The 21840-nt window shown below is 40.5% G+C and overlaps 4 protein-coding genes across 7 annotated transcripts; 2 read left to right on the forward strand and 2 right to left on the reverse strand.

Moving 5' to 3' along the window:
* Window positions 1-8669: 8669 nt before the first annotated feature.
* Window positions 8670-10181, forward strand: LOC135634763 (uncharacterized). The gene is made up of 5 exons (XM_065145328.1): window positions 8670-8828; window positions 8925-9012; window positions 9101-9180; window positions 9277-9333; window positions 9769-10181. The coding sequence occupies exons 1-5, from the start codon at window positions 8712-8714 to the stop codon at window positions 9979-9981; spliced, it is 555 nt and encodes a 184-aa protein (XP_065001400.1). The 5' UTR covers window positions 8670-8711; the 3' UTR covers window positions 9982-10181.
* A 53-nt stretch (window positions 10182-10234) lies between these two features.
* Window positions 10235-10660, reverse strand: LOC103980771 (uncharacterized). The gene has a single exon (XM_009397270.3). It carries the CDS (start codon window positions 10586-10588, stop codon window positions 10370-10372), a length of 219 nt encoding a protein of 72 aa, XP_009395545.1. The 5' UTR covers window positions 10589-10660; the 3' UTR covers window positions 10235-10369.
* A 3234-nt stretch (window positions 10661-13894) lies between these two features.
* On the forward strand, window positions 13895-18188 carry LOC103981579 (zinc finger CCCH domain-containing protein 9-like). 4 transcript variants are annotated; one of them, XM_065147109.1, is made up of 3 exons: window positions 13895-13969; window positions 14427-15196; window positions 16075-16838. In XM_065147109.1, the coding sequence occupies exons 2-3, from the start codon at window positions 14450-14452 to the stop codon at window positions 16438-16440; spliced, it is 1113 nt and encodes a 370-aa protein (XP_065003181.1). In that variant the 5' UTR covers window positions 13895-13969; window positions 14427-14449; the 3' UTR covers window positions 16441-16838. The 4 variants fall into 4 exon arrangements, with proteins under 4 accessions (XP_065003181.1, XP_065003182.1, XP_018680006.2 ...); XM_065147110.1 differs by adding an exon at window positions 17531-18188 and having other exon boundaries at window positions 13903-15196; window positions 16075-16443; XM_018824461.2 differs by adding an exon at window positions 17548-18188 and having other exon boundaries at window positions 13903-15196; window positions 16075-16443.
* Window positions 18189-18267: 79 nt separating this feature from the next.
* LOC135635780 (uncharacterized) lies at window positions 18268-20458 on the reverse strand. The gene is made up of 2 exons (XM_065147112.1): window positions 20139-20458; window positions 18268-18899 (listed from the first exon to the last, which is right to left on the reverse strand). Exons 1-2 carry the CDS (start codon window positions 20367-20369, stop codon window positions 18366-18368), a joined length of 765 nt encoding a protein of 254 aa, XP_065003184.1. The 5' UTR covers window positions 20370-20458; the 3' UTR covers window positions 18268-18365.
* Window positions 20459-21840: the final 1382 nt, after the last annotated feature.

The raw sequence follows: 21840 nt of genomic DNA on the forward strand, positions 1-21840 counted from the left end.
CAAGGTGTCCTTAAGTAGCAAGTTTTCTTTTTGTATAGTTTCTAAATCATGACATTTGATACATGAATTTAAACTATCATGATGTTCGACTTTTAACTTATCAAACTCACAAGTAAGATTATCATGTACCTTTTTTAGCAACTTGTATTTTCTATTTATAACTTTGCATTCATCAAATAAATCATGGAAGGCATTTAATAATTCATCGAAAGATAAATCAGCATCTAATAAATCCGTTACCTCCTCTTCGATGGCCATAAAGGCGTAATGAGCAACTTGCTCGGTGTTGGACTCTTCTTCCTCAGATGCGCTCGAATCATCCCATGTTGCTTGGAGAGCCTTCTTCTTTGTTGTTCTTTTCTTGACTTGGGGACAATCACTCTTGTAGTGTCCCGGCTTTTTACATTCGTAGCAGATCACTTGGTCCTTCTTGGGTTCAAGTTTATTTTTCACATCGTTCTTAAACTTGTTTCTTTTGAAGAATTTCTTAAACTTTCTTGTCAAAAGTGCCAAGTCATCATCACAATCCTCATCACTTGAGTTTTCTCTCAAGTGGCATTCAGAAGTTTTAAGTGCCATATCCTTCCTGTTCTTTGGAAGGATGTCTTCTTGCTCTTCATGAGCTTTGCAAGTCATTTCGTAGGTCATTAATGACCCGATTAGTTCTTCAAGAGGGAAGTTGCGCAGATCCTTTGCCTCTTGAATGGCAGTGACTTTAGGATCCCAACTTTTAGGAAGGGATCTTAGTATTTTATTTACGAGTTCAAAATCCGAAAAAAATTTTCCGAGTCCTTTTAGACCGTTGACGACATCCGTGAAACGGGTAAACATGTCGCCAATGGTTTCACTCGGTTTCATTCGGAAAAGTTCAAAAGAATGCAGCAACAGATTGATTTTTGACTCTTTCACTCTACTTGTGCCCTCGTGGGTCACTTCAAGTGTGTGCCAAATATCAAAAGCAGTTTCGCAAGTTGAAACACGATTAAACTCGTTTTTATCAAGTGCGCAAAATAAGGCATTCATAGCCTTTGCATTAAGAGCGAAAGCCTTCTTTTCCAACTCATTCCAATCGATCATTGGAAGAGAAGACTTTGAAAATCCGTTTTCAACAAGGTTCCACAGTTCAAAATCCATAGAAATAAGAAAGATCCTCATTCGGGTCTTCCAGTAAGTGTAGTCCGTTCCACTGAACATGGGTGGACGTGTAATCGAATGCCCCTCTTGGTTTCCGGCGTATGCCATCTCTCTTGGGTTTTAATCCTTTAGAGAGTTAACCTTGCTCTGATACCAATTGTTAGGATCGAGAGCACTAAGAGGGGGGGGGGGTGAATTAGTGCAGCGGAAAACTTACAGCGATTAAAAACCAAAAGCTGCGTTCGTTCAAAAACTATTATGATGCAAAAGCAAATTCTCAGTTTGTATCTAAGTGCAGTTTGCGTCTAAGCGCAGATTGCGTCTAAGCGCAGTTTTGCGTCTAAGCGCAGTTTACGTCTAAACTCAGATTTACGTCTAAACGCAGTTTTACGTCTAAACGCAGATTTACGTCTAAACGCAGATTTATGTCTAAACGCAGATTTATGTCTAAACGCAGTTTTACGTCTAAACGCAGATTTACGTCTAAACGCAGATTTACGTCTAAACTCAGATTTACGTCTAAACGCAGATTTACGTCTAAACGCAGATTTACGTCTAAACGCAGTTTTACGTCTAGATGCAGATTTACGTCTAAACTTTGAAACTTGTTTGTATACTCGCAGAAGGCAGTATGCAGTTGAAATCAAGACGTAAACGTGAACTGAGATCTAATGATTGAGCGAGGAAAGCCGATTTACGTCTGAATGCAGTTTTACGTCTAAATGTTGAAACTCGTTCGTAAAATTGTAGAGGACAGTTTGCAGTTATCAATAGGATCAAAATGTAAGTGTAAACTGCAAAGAAGCTCATTCGTAAAAGCACGGAAGACAGTTCTGCAGAATCAAACGTAAACGTAAACCGTAATGTATGAAAATACGAATTTACGTCTGAATGCAGATTCGGAAGAACAGCACTTAGAACTTGTTCGTGAAAGCGCAGAGAGCAGTAGTAATGAAGGAGGTTTGCAGTAATGATAAAGTGCTCGAAAATAAACGCAAACCAGAGATTTAGAGTGGTTCGGTCAGCCTTGACCTACTCCACTTTTGGCTTCCTCCACCGACGAGGTTGCCGACGTCAACTAGGGGCCTTCCTTCAATAGGCGAAGGCCAAACTGCCCTTTTACAATTTCTCTCCTTTTGACAGGCTCAGGAGACAACCTTTACAGACCTTTCTCTCCTCACTTTACAACTGAAAACTTGAAGAACAGAAGGAGGAGACTTAAAGGATTTACAACACTTTTGAGCTCTTAGAATCACAGAAAAGATCAAGATTTCGGTGTAGGTCTGTATCTTTTCAGTGCTGAATGGGTGGGGTATTTATAGGCCCCAACCCAATTCAAAATTCGAGCTCAAAACGATCAAATCGATCAAATCCCAGAATTCTGGGATCAGGCGGTTGCACCTCTTGACTGGAGAGGTGGCACCGCCTGGCAGAGCTCGAAGACTGAGCTCAGGCGATTGCTCCTCTCTGCCAGAGCTCGAAGACTGAGCTCGATGGTTGCATCACCTGGCAGAGCTCGAAGACTGAGCTCGGTGGATGCATCACCTGGCAGAGCTCGAAATCTGAGCTCGGTGGTTGCATCACCTGGCAGAGCTCGAAACTGAGCTCAGGCTGATGCACCTCTCTGCCAGAGCTCGAAGACTGAGCTTGGTGGTTGCATCACCTGGCAGAGCTCGAGACTGAGCTCAGGCTGATGCACCTCTCTGCCAGAGCTCGAAGACTGAGCTCGGTGGTTGCATCGCCTGGCAGAGCTCGAAACTTGAGCTCTGGCGGTGCTACCTCTTGGCTGGGGCGGTTGCACCTCCCAGCCTCGCACCCCTGGCGGTTGCACCTCCTGGCTGGGGCGGTTGCACCTCCTGGTGCAATCAGGGTCCGAATGGTTCGCTCCATTCGGCCCAATTTGAATCTTTTCAGGGGCTCAATTGCCCCAAGATTAAGCTAATGGGATCACCTCCCATTTTCATGCTTAATCATCATGCTAACTACGATTAACTCTAAGACAACTTCTGCAGCTTTGCTCCGATGCGTCAATCGCTTCTTCCGGCGAGTTTCCGGCCAACTTCCGTCGATCATCCGATAAACCCTCGGTGATCCTTCTGCGGACATCCGGCATACTCCTGGACTTTGCGACGATCCACTTGGCGAGTTCCGACGAGCTTCGCTTGGCAAGCTTCTGGACTTCTCGGATCTGTTCTCGCTGAACCTCCGACGACCGTCCGAACTTCCGTCGAACTCTCGAACTCCCAACGTGATCATGATCTCGACTCCGGCGCAACACCTGCTGCTTGTCTTACTCTCATCGTAGTTAATCCTGCACACTTATCTCAACACATAGATTAGATAACAAATGACAATTGACTTCATCATCAAAATCCGAGATTCAACACTCATCAGGGTTGATACTTTCTTTATGAATAAAACATTTGATCACAAGTCTAATTGTTATATCATTCGATAGTACCATTTTAGTCATGTTTATATAATATACCTTTTTATAAATATTGGACAATTCAACTAGTTCTCAGATACTATCTTAGTCTATTGATTTCAACCATTATTTTATTATATTATATTATTATTTAATATTATTACTTTTAATAATTTATGAAAACAATGATGGATCTTTTCTATTCCTATATTTTAATCTAATTCTTACATATATCCCACATAATAATAAAAAATGATAAATCTTATTTTATTTTGAAATCATCAAAAAATTATCTATTATGGTTATTCCATAAAATCATTAGCGATGACATTAACATGTGGGAGTCGACTAATATTATTTTGTTACTCACTCTCATCAATTATTTTACTTATTTGAGAAATAATAATCTCTTGAATGTAAAATGATAATAAAATATCAATCTATATTTTCTCAATATCAAAATTAATTTTTAAGATTTTCACTCCCACATATTAACTATATTTTAGGAATCTTATATTACCATATTCAACTATCCTCATATTATATTATGATTAGGGTTTGTATCCCTTTAAATTTTTTGAATAAATAAAAAATACTCAAAAATAATCATTAAACCTAATTTCTTTTCAAATTAATTTAAGACCCTAATCTCCATAAGACAATCCTAAATATATAAATGTCTTAAATTAGGTTTTCTACTAGTCTATAATTCAAAATAATTAATAGAATTAACTTATTAGAGACCCAATTCAAAATATATGTAACCAAGCTTTTTCTCATATTGATTCGAGTATAGAAGTATAATCCATCATGCTCCTCCATAAGAATACGATTTCATTTTTCAACAATCTTATTTTATTATGACATATCTAGTAAAATATATTAAGCATAAATACCTTATTTTTCTATAAATCTAGTAAAAAACTATAATTATAATCGGGTTCATTATAACTACCATAAATTTATCACCCTTGTGAAATCACACCTAAAAATAACCTTATATAAATTAGATATAGATAGTTATATCTCACTAGGTTATTATAAAGATAATAAAATATCTCCATTCACTAAAATAGAAAACATGGAGTGACTTTCACTAAAAAAGACACAATATCTTGATAATTCTAAATAAAAAATTTAATTTTTTTGAATTATAAAAACATAACATTAGATTAATCATCTATAGCCATAATCGATGAATACTAACTACTATCGCTATATGCTTTAATTTTTTTTATTATCCACTCCTTGAGTAATACCCAAAATATTATGAGTTTTTCCTACTTCGATCATAATTTTTTCTAAAGGTATATACTAGTTAGCTCATTTAAGTTTTACTTACCCTTAATTTTATTATACTAAATTTTAAATGAGTCAAACAAAAAAAATTAAAAATAAATCGTATAAGAAAGAACTCAACTATATTCATGCCCAAAATCCAATGTTTTTTATCTTATAGTTTGCCAGATATATTGATAATATAATCTTGGATTCTTTAAATATTATCATATTAATTTTTAGTCAATTTTTTCATTAATATGTCAATTAATAACTTATCAGTACATTTAAATTATTCTTTAAATATTTTAATACACTAGTTGTAGACTATAATGAAATGTAAATATTATTAGTAATTATCATAAAATTGAGTTAAGACTTTTTTCGATCCTTTATCTTAATTATTTATTTTTAAAAAAAATTTAATAATTATTTCTATAATCTCTTCAACTAGTTTGATCAATGTCTAACACACATAGTGTAAATTATATATACTTGAGTCATTTATAATAATTTAATCTAAAAAATATAGGAATACTAGAAGTAAAAAACACATGGAAAGAAATACCACTATAACAAAATAATATAATATTAATATTTAAATTTTAAATAAATAATGAGTTATTAATATTATCTATATTTCACCTTTAGGTGAAATATTGACATATCTAGTATTCACATAAAATTATTTATAGAGAATTGATATCATCATCGTTGAATAATATTATTATCTTTAGGTATATAGCCTTATATTAAAAAAATATCCAAAACAATATCATCCTATCATATTACATAATTATTTGAAATAGATTCTTCTTTGGGATTATTTAAATCTTCTAATTATATATGTCATTGTGAATTTTATTTTTCAGAATATCATTTAGAATTAATTCCTTTAATAATTTTATAAGTTATTGGCTTAGGCTACATTGATTGTTATAAAACTAATATAATAATATATAATATAATTTAAAATATCTTATAAATGATAAAATATTTATTATAATTTATATCTCATAAGTCTATCATCTTAAGCTACTTTGACAACTACGAATTAGATAAAACTTAAGAATATAAGTTACAAATAATATTCGCCAAATTTATTCAATCTAATTTATGCTGAAACAATTCAATAATAATAAAAATAATATTCATAATAATTATTGAATATTATCTTACAAAAAATCATGATAATTAAAATCATGATATACCATAAATAATATCTTTATATGAAAAATAAATATTATTTTATAATTTTAAATATATACATGTGAATAATAAAATAAATATCCAAGAACAATAATTAGATTTTTATTTATCACATACAAAATTTTATCAAAGATTATAAAAGAAAATCATAATTTATATTTTTTTAATTTCATATGGAACCCTTATACTAATTAATCTTATTTAATTAGATAGATTTGAATTGGGCTGATAGATTTGGACCAACCATCATCAAATTAGGTCCATCAAAATTAAAGTTAACTAGAGCAAAAAATTGATTATCCTCAAATTTGATCAAAACTTTATTAATCGAATCTAAATCTAGTAAGCAGTGCAGATTGAATTTTTTTATAATTTTGAGTGGTAAAAGTTTTTTTTAAACCTAATTCTCACTTCCTTTCCGTGGCCACCATGGGAGGCATGACTATCACCGACACGTGGCCTATGATAGTTGCCCCTCCCACATACAAAGGTCTCATTGGCGGTACATCGATCGTCCACTATGCAACCGTTGGGTATTGCAACCTTTGTGTTTAGTCGACGTTGATTGCGGCCAGTAAATAATGTAGTGGCACGTTACAACTATCACACGCAACGACATTGCTATAGCTACTTACAACCAAGGCAAGTCAGCCGCTATCGATTATCATAATCTATGTTGCTTTCGCTACATTATACAATCGCTATTGGCGACTAAGTTGGCGACCACCGAAGGTCATCATCTTCAATAATATTGTCATCAATAAGAAGCTGTTTATCTATCAAACTCGAGGAATCTTGTATTGCCCATAAGTAAATGATAAGATGGACTAAATAAAAGATAGATCGATAACAAAAATAGATCATTTAAGCATTATATATCAAAACCGAATAACACAAGCAAAAAGTGTCAACAAACATATCTAAATATAAAATAATCTAAAATATGTTTATGATCTAATGTATTTGATTATAAAATATGACTTTGATACCAATTGTAAGTATAAAATTATGATTATGTTATTATATGAAAAATTTTAATACCAAAAACTTAAATCAAATAATAATAGATCAAATTTATGATGTCATATCTTTTGATGCTGCTCAAAAAATCTTTTATCTAATCTGTAGATGTATTATCATTAGATTTAAAAGATATAATTATATCGATCTATAAAAAAAATAGACTCATTTTCAAAACTATAAAGAGATAAGAGGAGATCTATAATCCTTTAATAATATCATGTTTTCACACGTTGACCATGTTGAGTTTGTATGAGATTCGATAAATAATTAAGAGAGTTTCTTTCAAAAATATAAACTCCTAAGAAATTATATCATAATTTTTTTTATTTTGATAATTATAATTAAAATTTAATTATATATAATATATTTTATTTAATTAAAAGCTAAATACATTATTAATAAACGTATACCATTCCATGGAACGTTCCGAATTCAGTGCCCAAATGAAGACAGCATTTGGTCAACCACCAAGCTCTCAATTCATCGGTCAGCCACACGCGGGCACCTCCCTGGAGCCTGCGTATCGCCATGGATAAGCTTATGAACGCTTGCGCCAAAACTCTCTTGGTTTCAGCCCATACTTATCTGACGGTGTCTCGCTGTGCAGCACTCTCCGATTGATTACAAGGCAACACTGTGTCGACTGGAACTTGTGAAAACCTCTGCAGTCCTTCCATCACTTACCCAAACAAACACCTACCACATCACAAGTGTTCAAGGAATAGGGAGAAGCAGAGAGAAAACAATCATGGAAGGATTGGAAGAAGTGTGTGTGGTTGTTCATCCGATTTATAGGTCTCTCTCACTTGATCTTCCAAGTGAACAACGACATCTTCTTCTTCTTCATGGAAGGCGAACGAAGGCATAAAGCCGCGTGCTGTGGAGCCACCGGGTACTGGGATAGCTGCCTGCCGGAGCTGGGATAGCTGCCTCGGCTAGGGAAGCGCCCCGGCCGATGCCCAGCACGGCATAGTAAATTATTGAATGTGCAGCAATAATGTAATTAAGGTAGAGTAGACGGCCATCAATGCTAAAACACTCATTACCCAGAGAAAGCAACAAATCCCATTTTGATTTGGAATCTGTATTGCCGATTTAAATCTAAAATGGTTTTGCACTTAGCTGACGTTGCGTCAGATCGGCCGGATCACCTCGGGTTAGGTTCACTTGAGTCGAGCTCGACCTGTTGGGCTTAGAAAAGTTGGGCCTAATGATTAGACAAGACAAGGCAAAGGTTCACCGTTGTGCAGTGCGGAGACCACCCGGTAAATAGGTGAAGTCTGACCGGATTGAATGTGACTCAACACGAGTCTGTTCGCTCCAAGTCGATTCAGGGCCGATAGGCAACATCCGACCCGAATCCGACTCGCATACTGACGGATCCCCTGATCGAGATAACGGTATCGGACGCGCCCGTTACGATCTCCACAAATATCTACGGCACGTCGAACATGTTACCAAATTCCGATATAATCACACCGCTACGGGATGTGGGCTATTCGAGAAGTTTCCCGAATCTCTGTTCGTCGTCCTTCTCCGTCCCCACCGCAGATATTTTCCTCGTCACACCTCTTTGTATAAAGGCAACGGAACAGAAGCCATTGGGATCACCTCGACCATCAATCGACTTGGGGTCGCCATGGTGACAGAGCAGCAGCAATACGATGGCCAGTCGGCATCGTACTACGCCGTGCTGGGCATCGGCCGGGGCGCTTCCCTCGCCGAGGTCCGCAGCGCCTACCGGAAACTGGCCATGGTATGTTCCAATGCTTCTCCCGTAGTTTGTTTATGATGATTCGCTTATTGTTCGATTTCCTTGTTGCTTAGTTTAATCGTTTGCTGGTATACGTAGAAATGGCATCCGGATCGGAGAAGGGGGCAACCATGGGGGGCGGAAGAGGCCAACCGCAGGTTCCAACAGATCCAAGAGGCATATCAAGGTAATCAAGCGGTCATCTCTCTTTCGAGAATAAGCATATCAAATCCGTCTTTTTTCGTAGTTTAAAAAATCAATTTTTGTGCGATTAGTGTTGTCGGATGTGAAGCGGCGAAAATTGTACGACGCTGGACTCTACAATCCACTCCAGGAGGACGAGGAAGAAGTCGAGGTAATCACAGACAAACTGTGCAACAATATTGGTGTGACCACCAACACTGGTAGGAAGAGTACTAACTTTGAAGGTTCTTCTCTTAATTTTTGGAAGGGCTTCGATGATTTCGTTAAGGAAATGGTGTCGCTTATGGCCAGCGTGAGGAAAGAGGTAATCCTCATTCTGATGTCTTCTTCTTCTTCTAACCTTCATCATTGATTGGCAATTCGATTTGTTTTCATTCAAATCCTTCCAAATTTAGGTGCTCTGTAATACAAAAAATTAGAGCTTTCGTCGAATTCCAAGTCACGACATATGTTTCAGAGTGCCTATATATCATTGATTGGCAATTCGATTTGTATTCATTCAAATCCTTCCAAATTTAGGTGCTCTGTAATGCAAAAAATTAGAGCTTTCGTCGAAGTCCAAGTGTTTTCGGCCACGACGACATATGTTTCAGAATGCGTCTTGTGTTGAATTCCATGATTTTTTGCAAATGCAAAGTAGAATTGATGGTCGGAAAGCTAATATGCACGGCAGAATAAACCTCTTTCAAGCAGATTTACTGCTGTTTTTTCTGTCGCTGACGTACACTATTCATATCAGGGAAAGCAATACAGTCTGGAGGAGCTACAGCAGATGCTGCTAGAGATGGCCCAGGATTTGGGCTCACCATCTCAGCCTCGTTGGTCTGCTGACGCAGGGTGGTGTCCGAGGAATTCAAACTGGTTTGCAGACGACATGGAAAGGGAGTCCAGAAGAAAAACTCACTTGCACTTCACTAGCATGGAGCTCTTTGGAAGCGCGACTTATCATTGAAACTGGACGCATCCATCGGCTTCAACAACAGCGATCGCTTGTTTGATTGGAGAACATAGACTTCTCGTGTGGATGTGAACTCGAGAGGTGTCCTCTCAGAGGATTCGATGTTGTGTCAGCGATTGAATGCTGAGTGCTGCCATTGTACACTCGTTTGTGGTTTGTGCAGAACTAATGGCAGGAAGAGATTTCATCTCCAACTCCCCTTCTTAATCTCCGGTCTAAATTACAGCTAATATGTAACAACAGCAACTTCAACAGGAAAGCTTCCTCCAATTTATTCTTGGTGTCAACAGCAGTACAACATGAAGCAATACTTAGCTATCCGAGACACTAGACACTAATACACACTTCGAGATCGACTTAACCGGGAGAGGGTAGCACCGGATCAAATGGGGATGGCGTTGGCGACGGAGGGGTAGACGACGGCGGCAGGGTGGGCCATGATCCGCCGGCCCTTCATGTGGCGGAAGAGGTAGACCACCGCCCCCACCGGCCACTCCACCGCGGCCGCCGCCGCGAACGCCAGGAACCCCAGTGTCGGCCCCACCACCTTGCACCGGCACGGGTTGGTCCTCGTCCCGCACTGCACGCACACCGGAACCATCTTCCCCACGTATCCTCTTCCTCCTCTCGCTCCCCTGTCGCTGGTTGAGTTAATACCACACTTCCGTGATGCTCGCGGCTCTCAGCACGCGCGACCACGATATTTACATACCTGCTGACACGAGACACGTGTGGCGATTGTGTGGCAGGAGATGGACACGTGTGGCTCCGCGGGAGAGAAGCTCACTGACGCTTGACACGGCAAATGCATCTTCGCCACGTGTGGAGTTCCAGGGGACGCATGGAAGCTTCTAGGTAGAACAATCTCGTAACGTGTTTATAATGACACCGTCCTAATCATGTCTTACTTTGAACATAATGATAATTAGTTTTTCGTTGACCTCTCTGTAGAGATAATTACGAGGCATTTCCAGAGCCACGTGGTCGTTAATCTTGCTCTGGAACGCACATGTCGCAAGAGGACAATTCCAAATCCACCCATTAAAACAAATCTGAAGTAAAGTAGCAGTGTTTTGGTGGCAAACAAGGATTAACTATCAACATGATTCTGTTCTTCGTGCATCATCCAATGCATGTTAGTGTGTCTACCGTTCTTCCCATGCCTTCTCCAACCTGTTTCTTCTATGAATTCTCCTCATCCTCACAAGAACAGACTCCTCTGCTTCTACCTCAGCACCCAAAGATAATGCTTGGAGAGTTGACCCTGGATACCATTGTATTAGGTTCTCCACATGGCAGTTCCTTTCAGGACAAAGCAATAATGGAGGGAGAACCTAATAATTTTGATTAGGTTCTCCACTGGATACCAGTGTCGACTCTGTTTCTCCAAACAATGATAACCAAACTTGTTCATGCAGAAAAGAAAACAAGCTTGCCAGACACTAACGCAAACCTCTTATATATATCCTTTCCCTTTCACTGATCCTCTTCATACCAACCCAGTTCAAGAGAATGCCGATCAAGGCCATGCTTTTTACGGTGGTGGTGGCGGCTTCGACAGCCGCCGGTTGTGCAGCAACAGTGAAGCATGACTTAGCAGCCACGGCCACGCCGGCGTCCGACACACAGGTCAAGTGCGCCTGCTACCCCTGCGAGTGCCCGCAAAATCCACCGCCGCCGCCTCCGAAGTGGCCCGTGCCGTATTGTCCACCTCCGCCCCCGCCGTTGTATCTGGACATAATAGGCACGCCAGCTCATATGTACCCGTTCGATCCTTCGTACTACCCCTCGAGCGCTCGCCGTAGCTTCCCCGGGACGATGCCGGTCTTCCTGCTTTCCGGCCTGGTCGCACTGTCGAAGTTCTGGTGGCCATGACTCGTGCCGTCTCATGGCACCTAAATCTTGCTGCTTCCCAATTAGCCACTTGATTTGGACTGTTGTTTGTTTTCTTTCTCTGTTCTCAGATTTTTCTTACATTGTTAATCAAGGGAATGCTGAATATGTTCATCTTCTTCTCATCGTCCTAACAGCATACGAAAAATGATTACTTGATTGATAGTATAGATTATGATAGTTGTTTGAGTAGAGACAATGATTTGGATCCGATTGATCATTTCAAATCTGTCTCAGTCCAGATTATTATCTACGAACTTATCAAACTTGAAAGATTGAGTCAAGATATCTTTGATAAATATCCCTCCGACGACGATCAAATTAATTTGAAGCTCGAATTATTTACACTAACCGGACAATATTGATTACGAGTTATGTTAGAATGTGTACCTAAACGCCCTCTTATAGGTGACGCTGATTAACCTGTACATCAAATTTGTTGTCTATCGACATATATATGTTAATAACGCTCACCAATTTTGTTCTACGTCAAACTCCCTACTTAATGACTGATAGTTGTATCCAACTGCTCGTGAATTAAATATTTGAGTTGCATCTTCTTGTCATCCATCTTGGACTAATTCCATGATCATCACAATGGAGAGTCCACACAAATGGATCCAATTAATTAAAGCTTCCATACACAACCAGAAGCAACCAACCACCTTTACATTATCTTCATTCTTCTCTCCTTTGCCATGCCCTCACGGACAACACGTTGACTGGCTCAAATCTCTTGCTTTGGCAGCAATATCGACACAAAAAGTCAGTCACAGAAGGCCTACTTGACCAGTTCATATAAACTCCACCCGGAGGAGAGCACCAGCAGTTGTTGTAAGCTCAGGCGCAGATCCATGGAGGGAATAGGCACTCAGGTGTTTCGCAGCATTCAGTCGTTCTGGCGCCACCGAGGCTACCGGAGACTCGAAGGAACGAAGAAGCAGGCGAAAGCGATAAGGCTCGGAGGAGGAAGAACGAAAAGTCGGCGACTACATAGGAAGGCGAGGGTCGTCTGGCCGACGCTTAGGCTCCGGCTGAGAGCGTGGCCAGCGCCGCTCCGGCTGATGGCGCGGATGAAGAACGCGTACGTGGAGACCATGCTGTCGCTCGCGGGAGGGGAGGGCAGGCCGTCGGCGTTGAGCAGGGTCAGGAGCGGCTCCGACGCTCTGTGGGGGAGGAGGATGCCGAGGGCCAGGCAGATGAGTTCCAGATCTGGAGACTTCGAGAGGCGAATGATGCAGCACATATACAACTCAATCGCAGAACCCGAATTGCCATATCGTGCACGATAAATATGACGTAGAACGTAAAGCTCATGCAGTAACTGAATGATCATGCAAACATAATGGGTTCGTGCTGTGCTTGTGTTTGTTTATCTGTTCGAGTGATGTCCGATGTAGAGGACTTTTTGGATATGTACTACTCAGAGATGAGAGAAAGGCATGATTTGTATTCATGTATATGATCCACAAATCACAGTCTTCTTAGGGCTATTTCCTCCGATGGAAGCAAATTGGTAGCCCAAATGCCACACTCGGCGCCCCCAACTCACAATTACCGCTACCTATACGTGCAATTATAAATCACAATAACAAAGTTATTGTGTCGATTTGGTCAAATCCGACGAATTGTCGAGAAGCCCAAATCAAGATATATTTATTTTTTTTATTTAACTATTTTAACTCCGATTTATTATATTGTATAAATATCTGAATATAGAAAATCGATCAAAGGGTAAATGTGTCAGAGAGTGTGCTGCAGTTCTGAGAGTGCGAAGTGTGGCTCTGACCCACCTTTGACCTCGTCATATTGGGTCCCGCCGCATGTACGTGGGACCACCGATTAAACACCACGGGACACGTCAGCTCACAGTGGTCCCATTGTGTCGTCTTGAGACGACGGACGTCGAATTCCGTTTGGAAACCGTTACGAGCGGCGCTGGACTCCCTCGCACCCCACTCCCTCTGTATCTATATATGTGTTCTTTCCCCCTCCTCTCCCTATTTCTTGAACCGCCTCGTCTCCTTTCTCCCTCTCCTCTTCTGCCGAAGCTGAGACCTCCTCTGCTCGGAATCGCTACTTCTACCTGGTGATTTTATGTGTCCATTGATGCTGGGTTTTCTAATTCTTTTCTTTGTAATGGAGGAATTATGTTCCATAGCGTGATGTTTGGCTGCTTCTGCTCACCTTTGTCTTGACCATCGTAAGTGTGATTTGATGATTTGAGTGTGTTCTTGAAACCCTCATCGATGATCGGATGATCATGCGTTCACGCTGTTCTTCTTGGATATCGATCCTCTTGGTTTCGGCTTGGATTAGCTTAGGTTCACTTAATCTGAATCGATTTGTGCTGGATAAGCGCGCTGTTGGTGTGGGTGTTTTCTCTGTGCTTTTTGTTTCGTTTATTGGCGTGAAGAGATATACCGATCTTGAGGTTGGTGAGATCTGTGCGAGGTTTGGATGATTGTTTAATGTGGCGGTGATCCGTTCTTATTGATTTCATGTCTGTGAAATTTTCTTGAATTTTGTGGGTTGTCTCATTTTAGGAGACAGAAGCAGACAGAGGTCGATGCCGCACGAACTCGATTTTCCCAGCAATGGCGACTGCTTCGGTTCATCGATCGCGTCAGAACCGTTCGTTACTCCAGATCGACAGTCTGCAACCCCATACCTGAACAAAGATGGAGATCTTCCCTACTGGTATTCCATCTTCTCACCCATGGAGGGCACCCCGTCGCTCGTGACGACCCCTCTCGCTGCTTCTGGTTCCATCTTAATCCCTCCCCGGTCGTCGTCCTTCGTCGAGCCGGAAGTTGCTGCCGCCGACTACGGGAACCGCCTCTACCTCGCCCGCCTCACGCTTCAGTATCAAGAGGTCGCCGAGCGCTACGACCTCTGCCTCTCCGACCTCCGAGACTGCACCGAGGAAATCGAGTCCCTCCGGCGCGAGAACGCGAGCATCCGCATCGCCAACGTCGAGCTTGCCAGGCGGCTCGGCCTGATCGCCGGGAAGCACGCCGGCCGTGTTCCGTCATCTGCGTCTGCGGCGCTCGAAGATGAGTTCCGCTTCCTCAACGTCGCCGAACTTCCACCGCCGTCGCCCGAGGAGAGTCCCACGAGCGTGCTCTCCGTCCAGGAGAGCGGCGGGGGCCACCCGTTCGCGGGACCTCCGGTGGTGGAGAAGCAGGTTTCGTTGCCCAAGAGCATCTCGATCCGCTCCAGCGGGTACCTGAAGCTGAACCAGGACGGTAAATCCAGTTCGGCTGCGAAACGGAACGGCCGGTTTGGCGTCTCCAACCCCGCCATGGTAAGCAAGGTGAGAGAGTAAAATTCCCTCTTCCTCTTATTTTTCCTCGAGCGAATATGGATGATATTATGATGTCGTCTACCATATTAAGCTACTAGCGTTCATCTTTATGTGTGACATCTGCTTGTTTCGTGCATGTAATTTACTGTTTGATAATAGTTTTCTTAGTGACATGTAGTACTGTAGAACACACATCTCAATGTTGTCCACCGGATCTTATTCATCGGACGGCTTGTATGATCGATTATCAAATGACAAAGTTCAATAATCTGAAAATGCATTACCTTTACCAATCGAGTAATAGTTTGGTAGTGATGTATAGAACATATATATATTTATAGGGATATCCGTATGCTCATATTATACACTATAAAGATTATTATTCGAGTGATGCATGTAATTGATCATTTCTGTAGCCGGGGAGTTCTTCTAAAGAGCATATCACTGTTGGATGGCTAATGTTAACGCACGCTTACCAAACAGCTTATTGATCTAGTAAAAGGAAGTAGTATAGAGGCCTTTTCTTTTTATGGGAAGATGTTATTACTCATTTAATAGCTTTTAGGTAGTAGCACATATTGTTTCAAGTACGATTCTGCTCAAAATATGGGTTCATTTACGGTTCGAAGAACGATTTTTCCTACCCGGTGGTTTCATCGCCGGCCCCATCAGAAGACAGGTACGAGACATAATGGGTAAGAAGAATCTCAGAGGAGGTTTTGGTAGTCGTCGGAGATCATTGTTTGCATATTTTGTTATCGACGCTTGGTTATAATGCTTGGAAATCATTGTTTCGGAGATTTTGATATGGTCACAGCGAGATTATTATTCTGTTTGATTGATTCGCAGCATGTCAATTTACCTTTTGTTTGCTTACTAAAAAGCAGCAGCGGGTGTACGTGGGCGGGGACAGCAACAGGAAGAAAGGGGCAAGAAGAGGAAGGGAAGACGGCGAAGAAGAGCGGGAGGGCGGCGATGGAGGAGGAGCTTTGGAGCTGGAGGTGTACCATCAGGGGATGTTCAAAACGGAGCTGTGCAACAAGTGGGAGGAGAGCGGGGAGTGCCCCTACGGCGACCATTGCCAGTTCGCCCACGGCATCACTGAGCTCCGCCCCGTCCTCCGCCACCCCCGCTACAAGACCGAACCCTGCCGCATGATTCTCTCCGGCGGCGCCTGTCCTTACGGCCACCGCTGCCACTTCCGCCACTCCCTCTCCCTCGCAGATCACCAACGTCTCCTCATCCGCCCTTAGAAGGTATCATCAATATCGTCATTCCTATATCCCTAGATATGCCACATATCATACCCCACCCAATCTAATTAATGAACAAGAAACAGAAAGAAGAAAAGAAGATATAGACAGAAAGGTATAGAACTTATGTTTTCTCCTCCTAACCAAAATTATTACAAACGAAAATGAAGAGTAAATAGTTTTACAAGAGGCGAGGTGATGTGAATATACACACAGGACGCAAGCGCTCTTTGGGTGGCCGTGTTTGAAAGCTGTTTTGCTCTGTATATGCTCTCTATGGTAGATAAATATATGTAAAGGTAACAATATGATAATACAGATGGTGTAACTATGCCAGAGGAATATATTCTTCACTGTTAATCAAGGATGGGAGAGGTATGATATAGTAGTTTCCTTTGTGTTTTTTTGTTGGTTTGGTTTAATGTCTCTCTGCTTCGAGCTAATTCTTTGTAAATCGTGAGGAGAGTTGTGGCGAGAGAGTGGGATGGCAGGAATTGTCTCATACTTGTTCTTTTGTGTTCTTTTTCCATACTAATTTCTCCGATTGTCTTCATGAAACTATTGTTCGTTTTGTATTCTGCAATATTAATGTCTTTTCAAGCGATAAAAGTTGTGGGGTCTATTATTTCTTTTATTAGTGTCGCTCTCTCTCTCTCTCTCTCTCTCTCTCTCTGGGTTTTCAAGTTATATAAAGTTGTCGGTGTTGGTTTGTAATGATTTGGGAACGCATCTGCTGCTATGCGGCCACTTGCATGGTGCGATCATATAGGCCGTTCTATCATATGTTGGCCGTCTTGTTTCATCTGCTTTCCGCAGCTTTTTTACCAAGTTGCATGAATAAAATATACCTCACGCAATATCTAATGTGTCACATGTACTAAAATTATATCATGATGTGTCCACCAATTCTTCCCTTAGATTATGGTTCGGTGACCGCTATAAAGAACCTATCCGAAGCTTTTGGTATCCTGACTCCTTTTCTGGCACCGATGATGTCTTGCAAGGTCTTCTGCAGCTCACTCCTTTGTGTTCTCTATACTTCTGTCATCATCTATATAATATGACTGTTCTTATGGATTTCTAACCGCAGATCATTTCCATGGACAGCCCATGAGAAGGTACAGGATCTTTGTCGGATGTGGCCTTTTCGAGTTGCTTCTTAGATGTTTATTCATCACTGCAAGATAAATGTTCTGGTGGAATTCAGTAACAGAACCCTGTTTGGCCAGAGATCAACAAGTCTATACCATGATGCTTACTCTCCAGTGTCACACTGCGACCCTCGGATGATCATTCCTTAGTTCCATAATAATCTTCAAATAGAATCAGCAAAGAGCCCTCTTTGTCCAGATAGCAAGGAGTCCTTTGCCGTACATGGTTGGTATTCTTCACTGCCATACAAATCTTCAGGTGGAGCCCAAAACCGAGAGAACCCTGTTTGCCAAGATATCAAGATGCCTGGAGCCATTACTGCTTTCCTCTAGGTTGCATCCCATTTCCTTGTGTGACCATTGGCTTTCCCTCTCTCGGGCTATCACCTTTTGTTAAAGCTTTTGTTTGCTTTTCTTTTTTCTCTTTCGTTTGTGGTGTGTGAAGGGCTCCAAGATGTGATATGTCTGCAATGAGTTTGACTTCCAAACAGATAAAAGAAGTGTTATCCCACCGTTGGATGCAATTGACGTAGCCACCCAGAGGCGTTTATCATTTACGAATCCGTTTGTATTATTATGCTGTCGAGATAAAAATACGTAACAATTGCAAATTCAGGTATTTGTATTCTTCTGCGTTTTCCCTTAAATACGCATATTATTTGAACGAATACGCATGTACATAAATACAGACATGTAGACGTCTAAAGATTTAATTGTAATTGTAATAACATGGAATAAATAAAAGAAGAAGAAGAAAGAAGAAGGTAAGTGGGATTAAACTTCCTCTTTAGCCTCATGTTCTACAGTGGAGGCGACATGATGTCTCCTGGTGATCTCCGTGGTGGTATCCAAGAAGAAGAGGAGGCAGCACATCACGACGCTGCTGGCCAACATGGGAATCGGCCCAAATATCCAGAGGAAGAGAGTGAAGGAGACGTAGAACGCCCTCAGCCCCAGCGACCAGAAGAAGCTGCCCTGGTTCAGGCTCCTCGCCACGTACTCCAGCGAGATGGCCCCCTCCGCCGCCAACGGCTGGCTCACGAGGAAGCTGACGTGCGCGTAGTAGCGTATGGACTGCACGTTGCAGAGGAAGGCGACGACGAAGCAGAGCGAGATGGCTAAGTACTTGACGGAGTGCACGACGGACGACTTGTTGCCGAAGACCAACGAGGAGGAGGTGGTGGTGGTGGCGCTCACATAGACGCTGATGAGGGAGGTGAGGGTGATGGCGGCGGTCGCCAGCACGGTGGACGCCATGATGTTGTTCCTCAGCGTCTGCACTGCGAGAACGCCGTTCTTGAGCGAGTCCTGCTCGGATCACAGCAGCAGTAGAAATTGTAAGCCTGAGAACAGCTCTGCTTCGAGTTTTACTACAATCTTCTTAAACTCTCAAAAATATCCTTAAAAATAAAAAAGTGTTAATTTTAGAAAAAAAAAACACTTTTTTTCTGTTTGTCTGAAAAAAAATAATCTGAGAAGCTCCTCATATTATTTCTATGAATTTCCAACTCCCCTTTTTACTAATACCTGAAATATCTTCGATCATCTATCTTTATTTTTTTTATTTCTACGAATCGATTAATAAGGGTGTTATAGTATTTTTGCATCATGTTACAGTAAATTGAGTAATACTACAAAACCACTATAACCTTGTATAAAAATTCTATGTTATAATATTTTTTTAGTATTATTAAAAACATTATAATGTAGTACAAAAATATTATTATGATATTTTTATATTGTGTCTCAGTACTATCGAAAATATTATTACAAGATCGATTCATCCTATCTTATCGATCATTCCATAGGAAAAGAGAGGCAAAAAGTATTTTAGAAATTAGGAAAAAAAATTGATATTGTTTGGGAATTTTGGAAATGAGGGGCCTTTTTTTTCAATAAAATATCAAAAAATCTTTTTCATAAATTCATCAAAACAAAATAACTTTTACTTTTTGTCACAAAAAACAGATTACACAAAAAATTATATTAATTAAAATATTTACCTTGATTTAATAAAACTGACGACATGTTAGAAAAACTAAAAATTATATGGAAGAAGAAATGAATGGTAGAAGTTAAAGGTGATGAAAGCAGAACGCATGATGATATGGCAAAGCTGAATTCATAAAGCTCCTCCCATCGCGACCAACAAGTCAAAGGTCTATAAAAACTGAGGTGTGTTCTTATGGTGTAACGCACTTCGAATAGAAAAAAGGACTGCACGCAACATGAGGCTGGTGCAGTGTAGTTTACTTGAAAGAGATAAGATCAACAATTATTAACCTCATTAGAAAATTAAAAGTCGGCTAGGAATTTAATTACATATATATATATATATATTATGTATAGTGCATATTACTTACTGTCTGGTAAGAGGCAATTCTGTCTGGGTTGATCATATCATGTGATTCGACAGATTAAACACCTACCAACCGGTCCATGAAAAGCGTTCTAAGTTGTACTGAAACATCAAGGTAGGTCTTCATGGATATATCGATAGGAGGAGGAGAAGGAAGAAGAAGCAAGAAGAAGAGATCGGAGACTCACAGACAACATGGCTCTGACCCAGCGCTGCCGGACTTGGGCGTTGAGGCCGATGACAGTGCGCCGGGGATCCTTGAGGATGGTGAAGAAGAGCCATAAGTGGTAGACCGCCAGCAGCAGCAGACCCAGCGGAACCATCACCAGGTCCAACTGCTTCTGCTCCATCACCCCCCGCCGCCTCTTCCTCTCCCTCTTCCTATTCCTGCTGGATGGAAGCAGCAAGGAAGAAGGCATACACAACAAACAGGGCCTGAAAAGACGCGAAGCATGCGTTGAAGTTTGGGTTTTAGGTGACGGAGAGGAGATGGGCCCACACGCTTCCTTCCTTCGACGCCGACCGTAATGAACTTCTTGGAAGATCAATATCGTGTATCTTTCCTTTCCTTTGTGAATTCTTTCCGTTTCTCCTCCTCTTCTATTAAAAATAATAATAATAAGGTTGATCAGTAAAATATTAAATTATCTATAAATTTAACTTAGTGTCAAATTATCGATAGTAACATCTTGAGATTGAACTAAATCTTTATTATTTATCATTTATAAAAAAAAATATTAACTATTAAATAGTAATATCGTTGGCATCAATAAATTATTCTCGCATATTAAGAGCCCAAATCTTATTGGATATCTTGACGCCTATTATCTTTTCGAGTTGTTTATCATCTTACAAGTTGCTTCTTTATAAAAGAATTCAGGATACTTATTGACTTTCTTAACTTGTCGAAAAGTCATGCACTATAAAATTATCATGTTCATGATTCCCCCACATGGATTGCGTAGAAACATTGAAGTGTTAGTTTGTATCAATCATCAAGTGGATGTAGAAAGAACTCCTTTTGAGTCCTCTTCAAATGGTCAAAACATTCCTTCAAAGAATAGTTTGCTGCGCAATTAGAGTTGCCAATCACATCATCGAACTCCAAACAAAAAAATCAACAAGAAACGTATCGATACTTTCCGTTTAGATCCATGAAAGAGATAAAATATTTTATTATGTGAAATCAATTACAATACTCTTGAATTATCCTCGTGCATTTTCGTAAAACCTGGAGGCTGCCTATGAACCTAAAACCTTCCATGACTGGCTCTCAGGCTTTGTTCTTCACAACAAAAGTAAAATCTCACCTCTTAGCAAGGCAGAACTCAGATCCAATGGGAAAAGAGTTGCAATTGATATATGAGCATGTATGGAGAACATCATTCAGAATCTAATGTTGACAAAGCTGAAATACATTTAAAAAATAAGCTTGATTCATAGTGAACTCCAAACAAAATCTGCATCTTGGGTATTATTGCACAATTTACCCAAGCAAAAGTTAGAATCAAACAGTGGTAACTCACTCACCCAGAATCCATCTTTAACCTCAAAGCCAAGAGATTAATCACAAGTCAAACCTTTATGTTCAGCAAAAAATGGCATTTGGATCACAAACTGCGATATAAGTAATGATGCCGGCACAGCAATTGCCTTACAACTTCCTTGAAGCAATTAAGCAGCTAGTAACAATAGAATATGATGTTAATCTTATCGAGAATAAAAAGACGAAGGAAAACCACATTGGGTAATTAACCTACTGGAAGCACAACAAATTCAGCATGTATATAAGTTGATTATTTACAGATCAATAGCTAGAAAATAGTAATCAAATCTAATTTCAGCGTCAAAACAGAGCATGCATCGAGGGCATTTACTTGACATCCAAGC

This window comes from Musa acuminata, chromosome BXJ3-4 (assembly GCF_036884655.1).
Source record: "Musa acuminata AAA Group cultivar baxijiao chromosome BXJ3-4, Cavendish_Baxijiao_AAA, whole genome shotgun sequence".
Lineage (NCBI taxonomy): Eukaryota > Viridiplantae > Streptophyta > Magnoliopsida > Zingiberales > Musaceae > Musa > Musa acuminata.

Excerpts from the sequence above, each read along its gene's own strand:
- LOC135635780 (XM_065147112.1), bottom strand. The coding sequence starts at position 20,369 with ATGCCTTCTTCCTTGCTGCTTCCATCCAGCAGGAATAGGAAGAGGGAG. Across the intron at positions 18,900-20,138 it reads GGGTCAGAGCCATGTTGTCT|GACTCGCTCAAGAACGGCGT; the intron begins GTGAGTCTCCGA and ends TGATCCGAGCAG.
- LOC103981579 (XM_065147109.1), top strand. The coding sequence starts at position 14,450 with ATGCCGCACGAACTCGATTTTCCCAGCAATGGCGACTGCTTCGGTTCA. Across the intron at positions 15,197-16,074 it reads ACCCCGCCATGGTAAGCAAG|CAGCGGGTGTACGTGGGCGG; the intron begins GTGAGAGAGTAA and ends ACTAAAAAGCAG.
- LOC135634763 (XM_065145328.1), top strand. The coding sequence starts at position 8,712 with ATGGTGACAGAGCAGCAGCAATACGATGGCCAGTCGGCATCGTACTAC. Across the intron at positions 8,829-8,924 it reads CCTACCGGAAACTGGCCATG|AAATGGCATCCGGATCGGAG; the intron begins GTATGTTCCAAT and ends TGGTATACGTAG. Across the intron at positions 9,181-9,276 it reads AGGACGAGGAAGAAGTCGAG|GGCTTCGATGATTTCGTTAA; the intron begins GTAATCACAGAC and ends AATTTTTGGAAG.
- LOC103980771 (XM_009397270.3), bottom strand. The coding sequence starts at position 10,588 with ATGGTTCCGGTGTGCGTGCAGTGCGGGACGAGGACCAACCCGTGCCGG.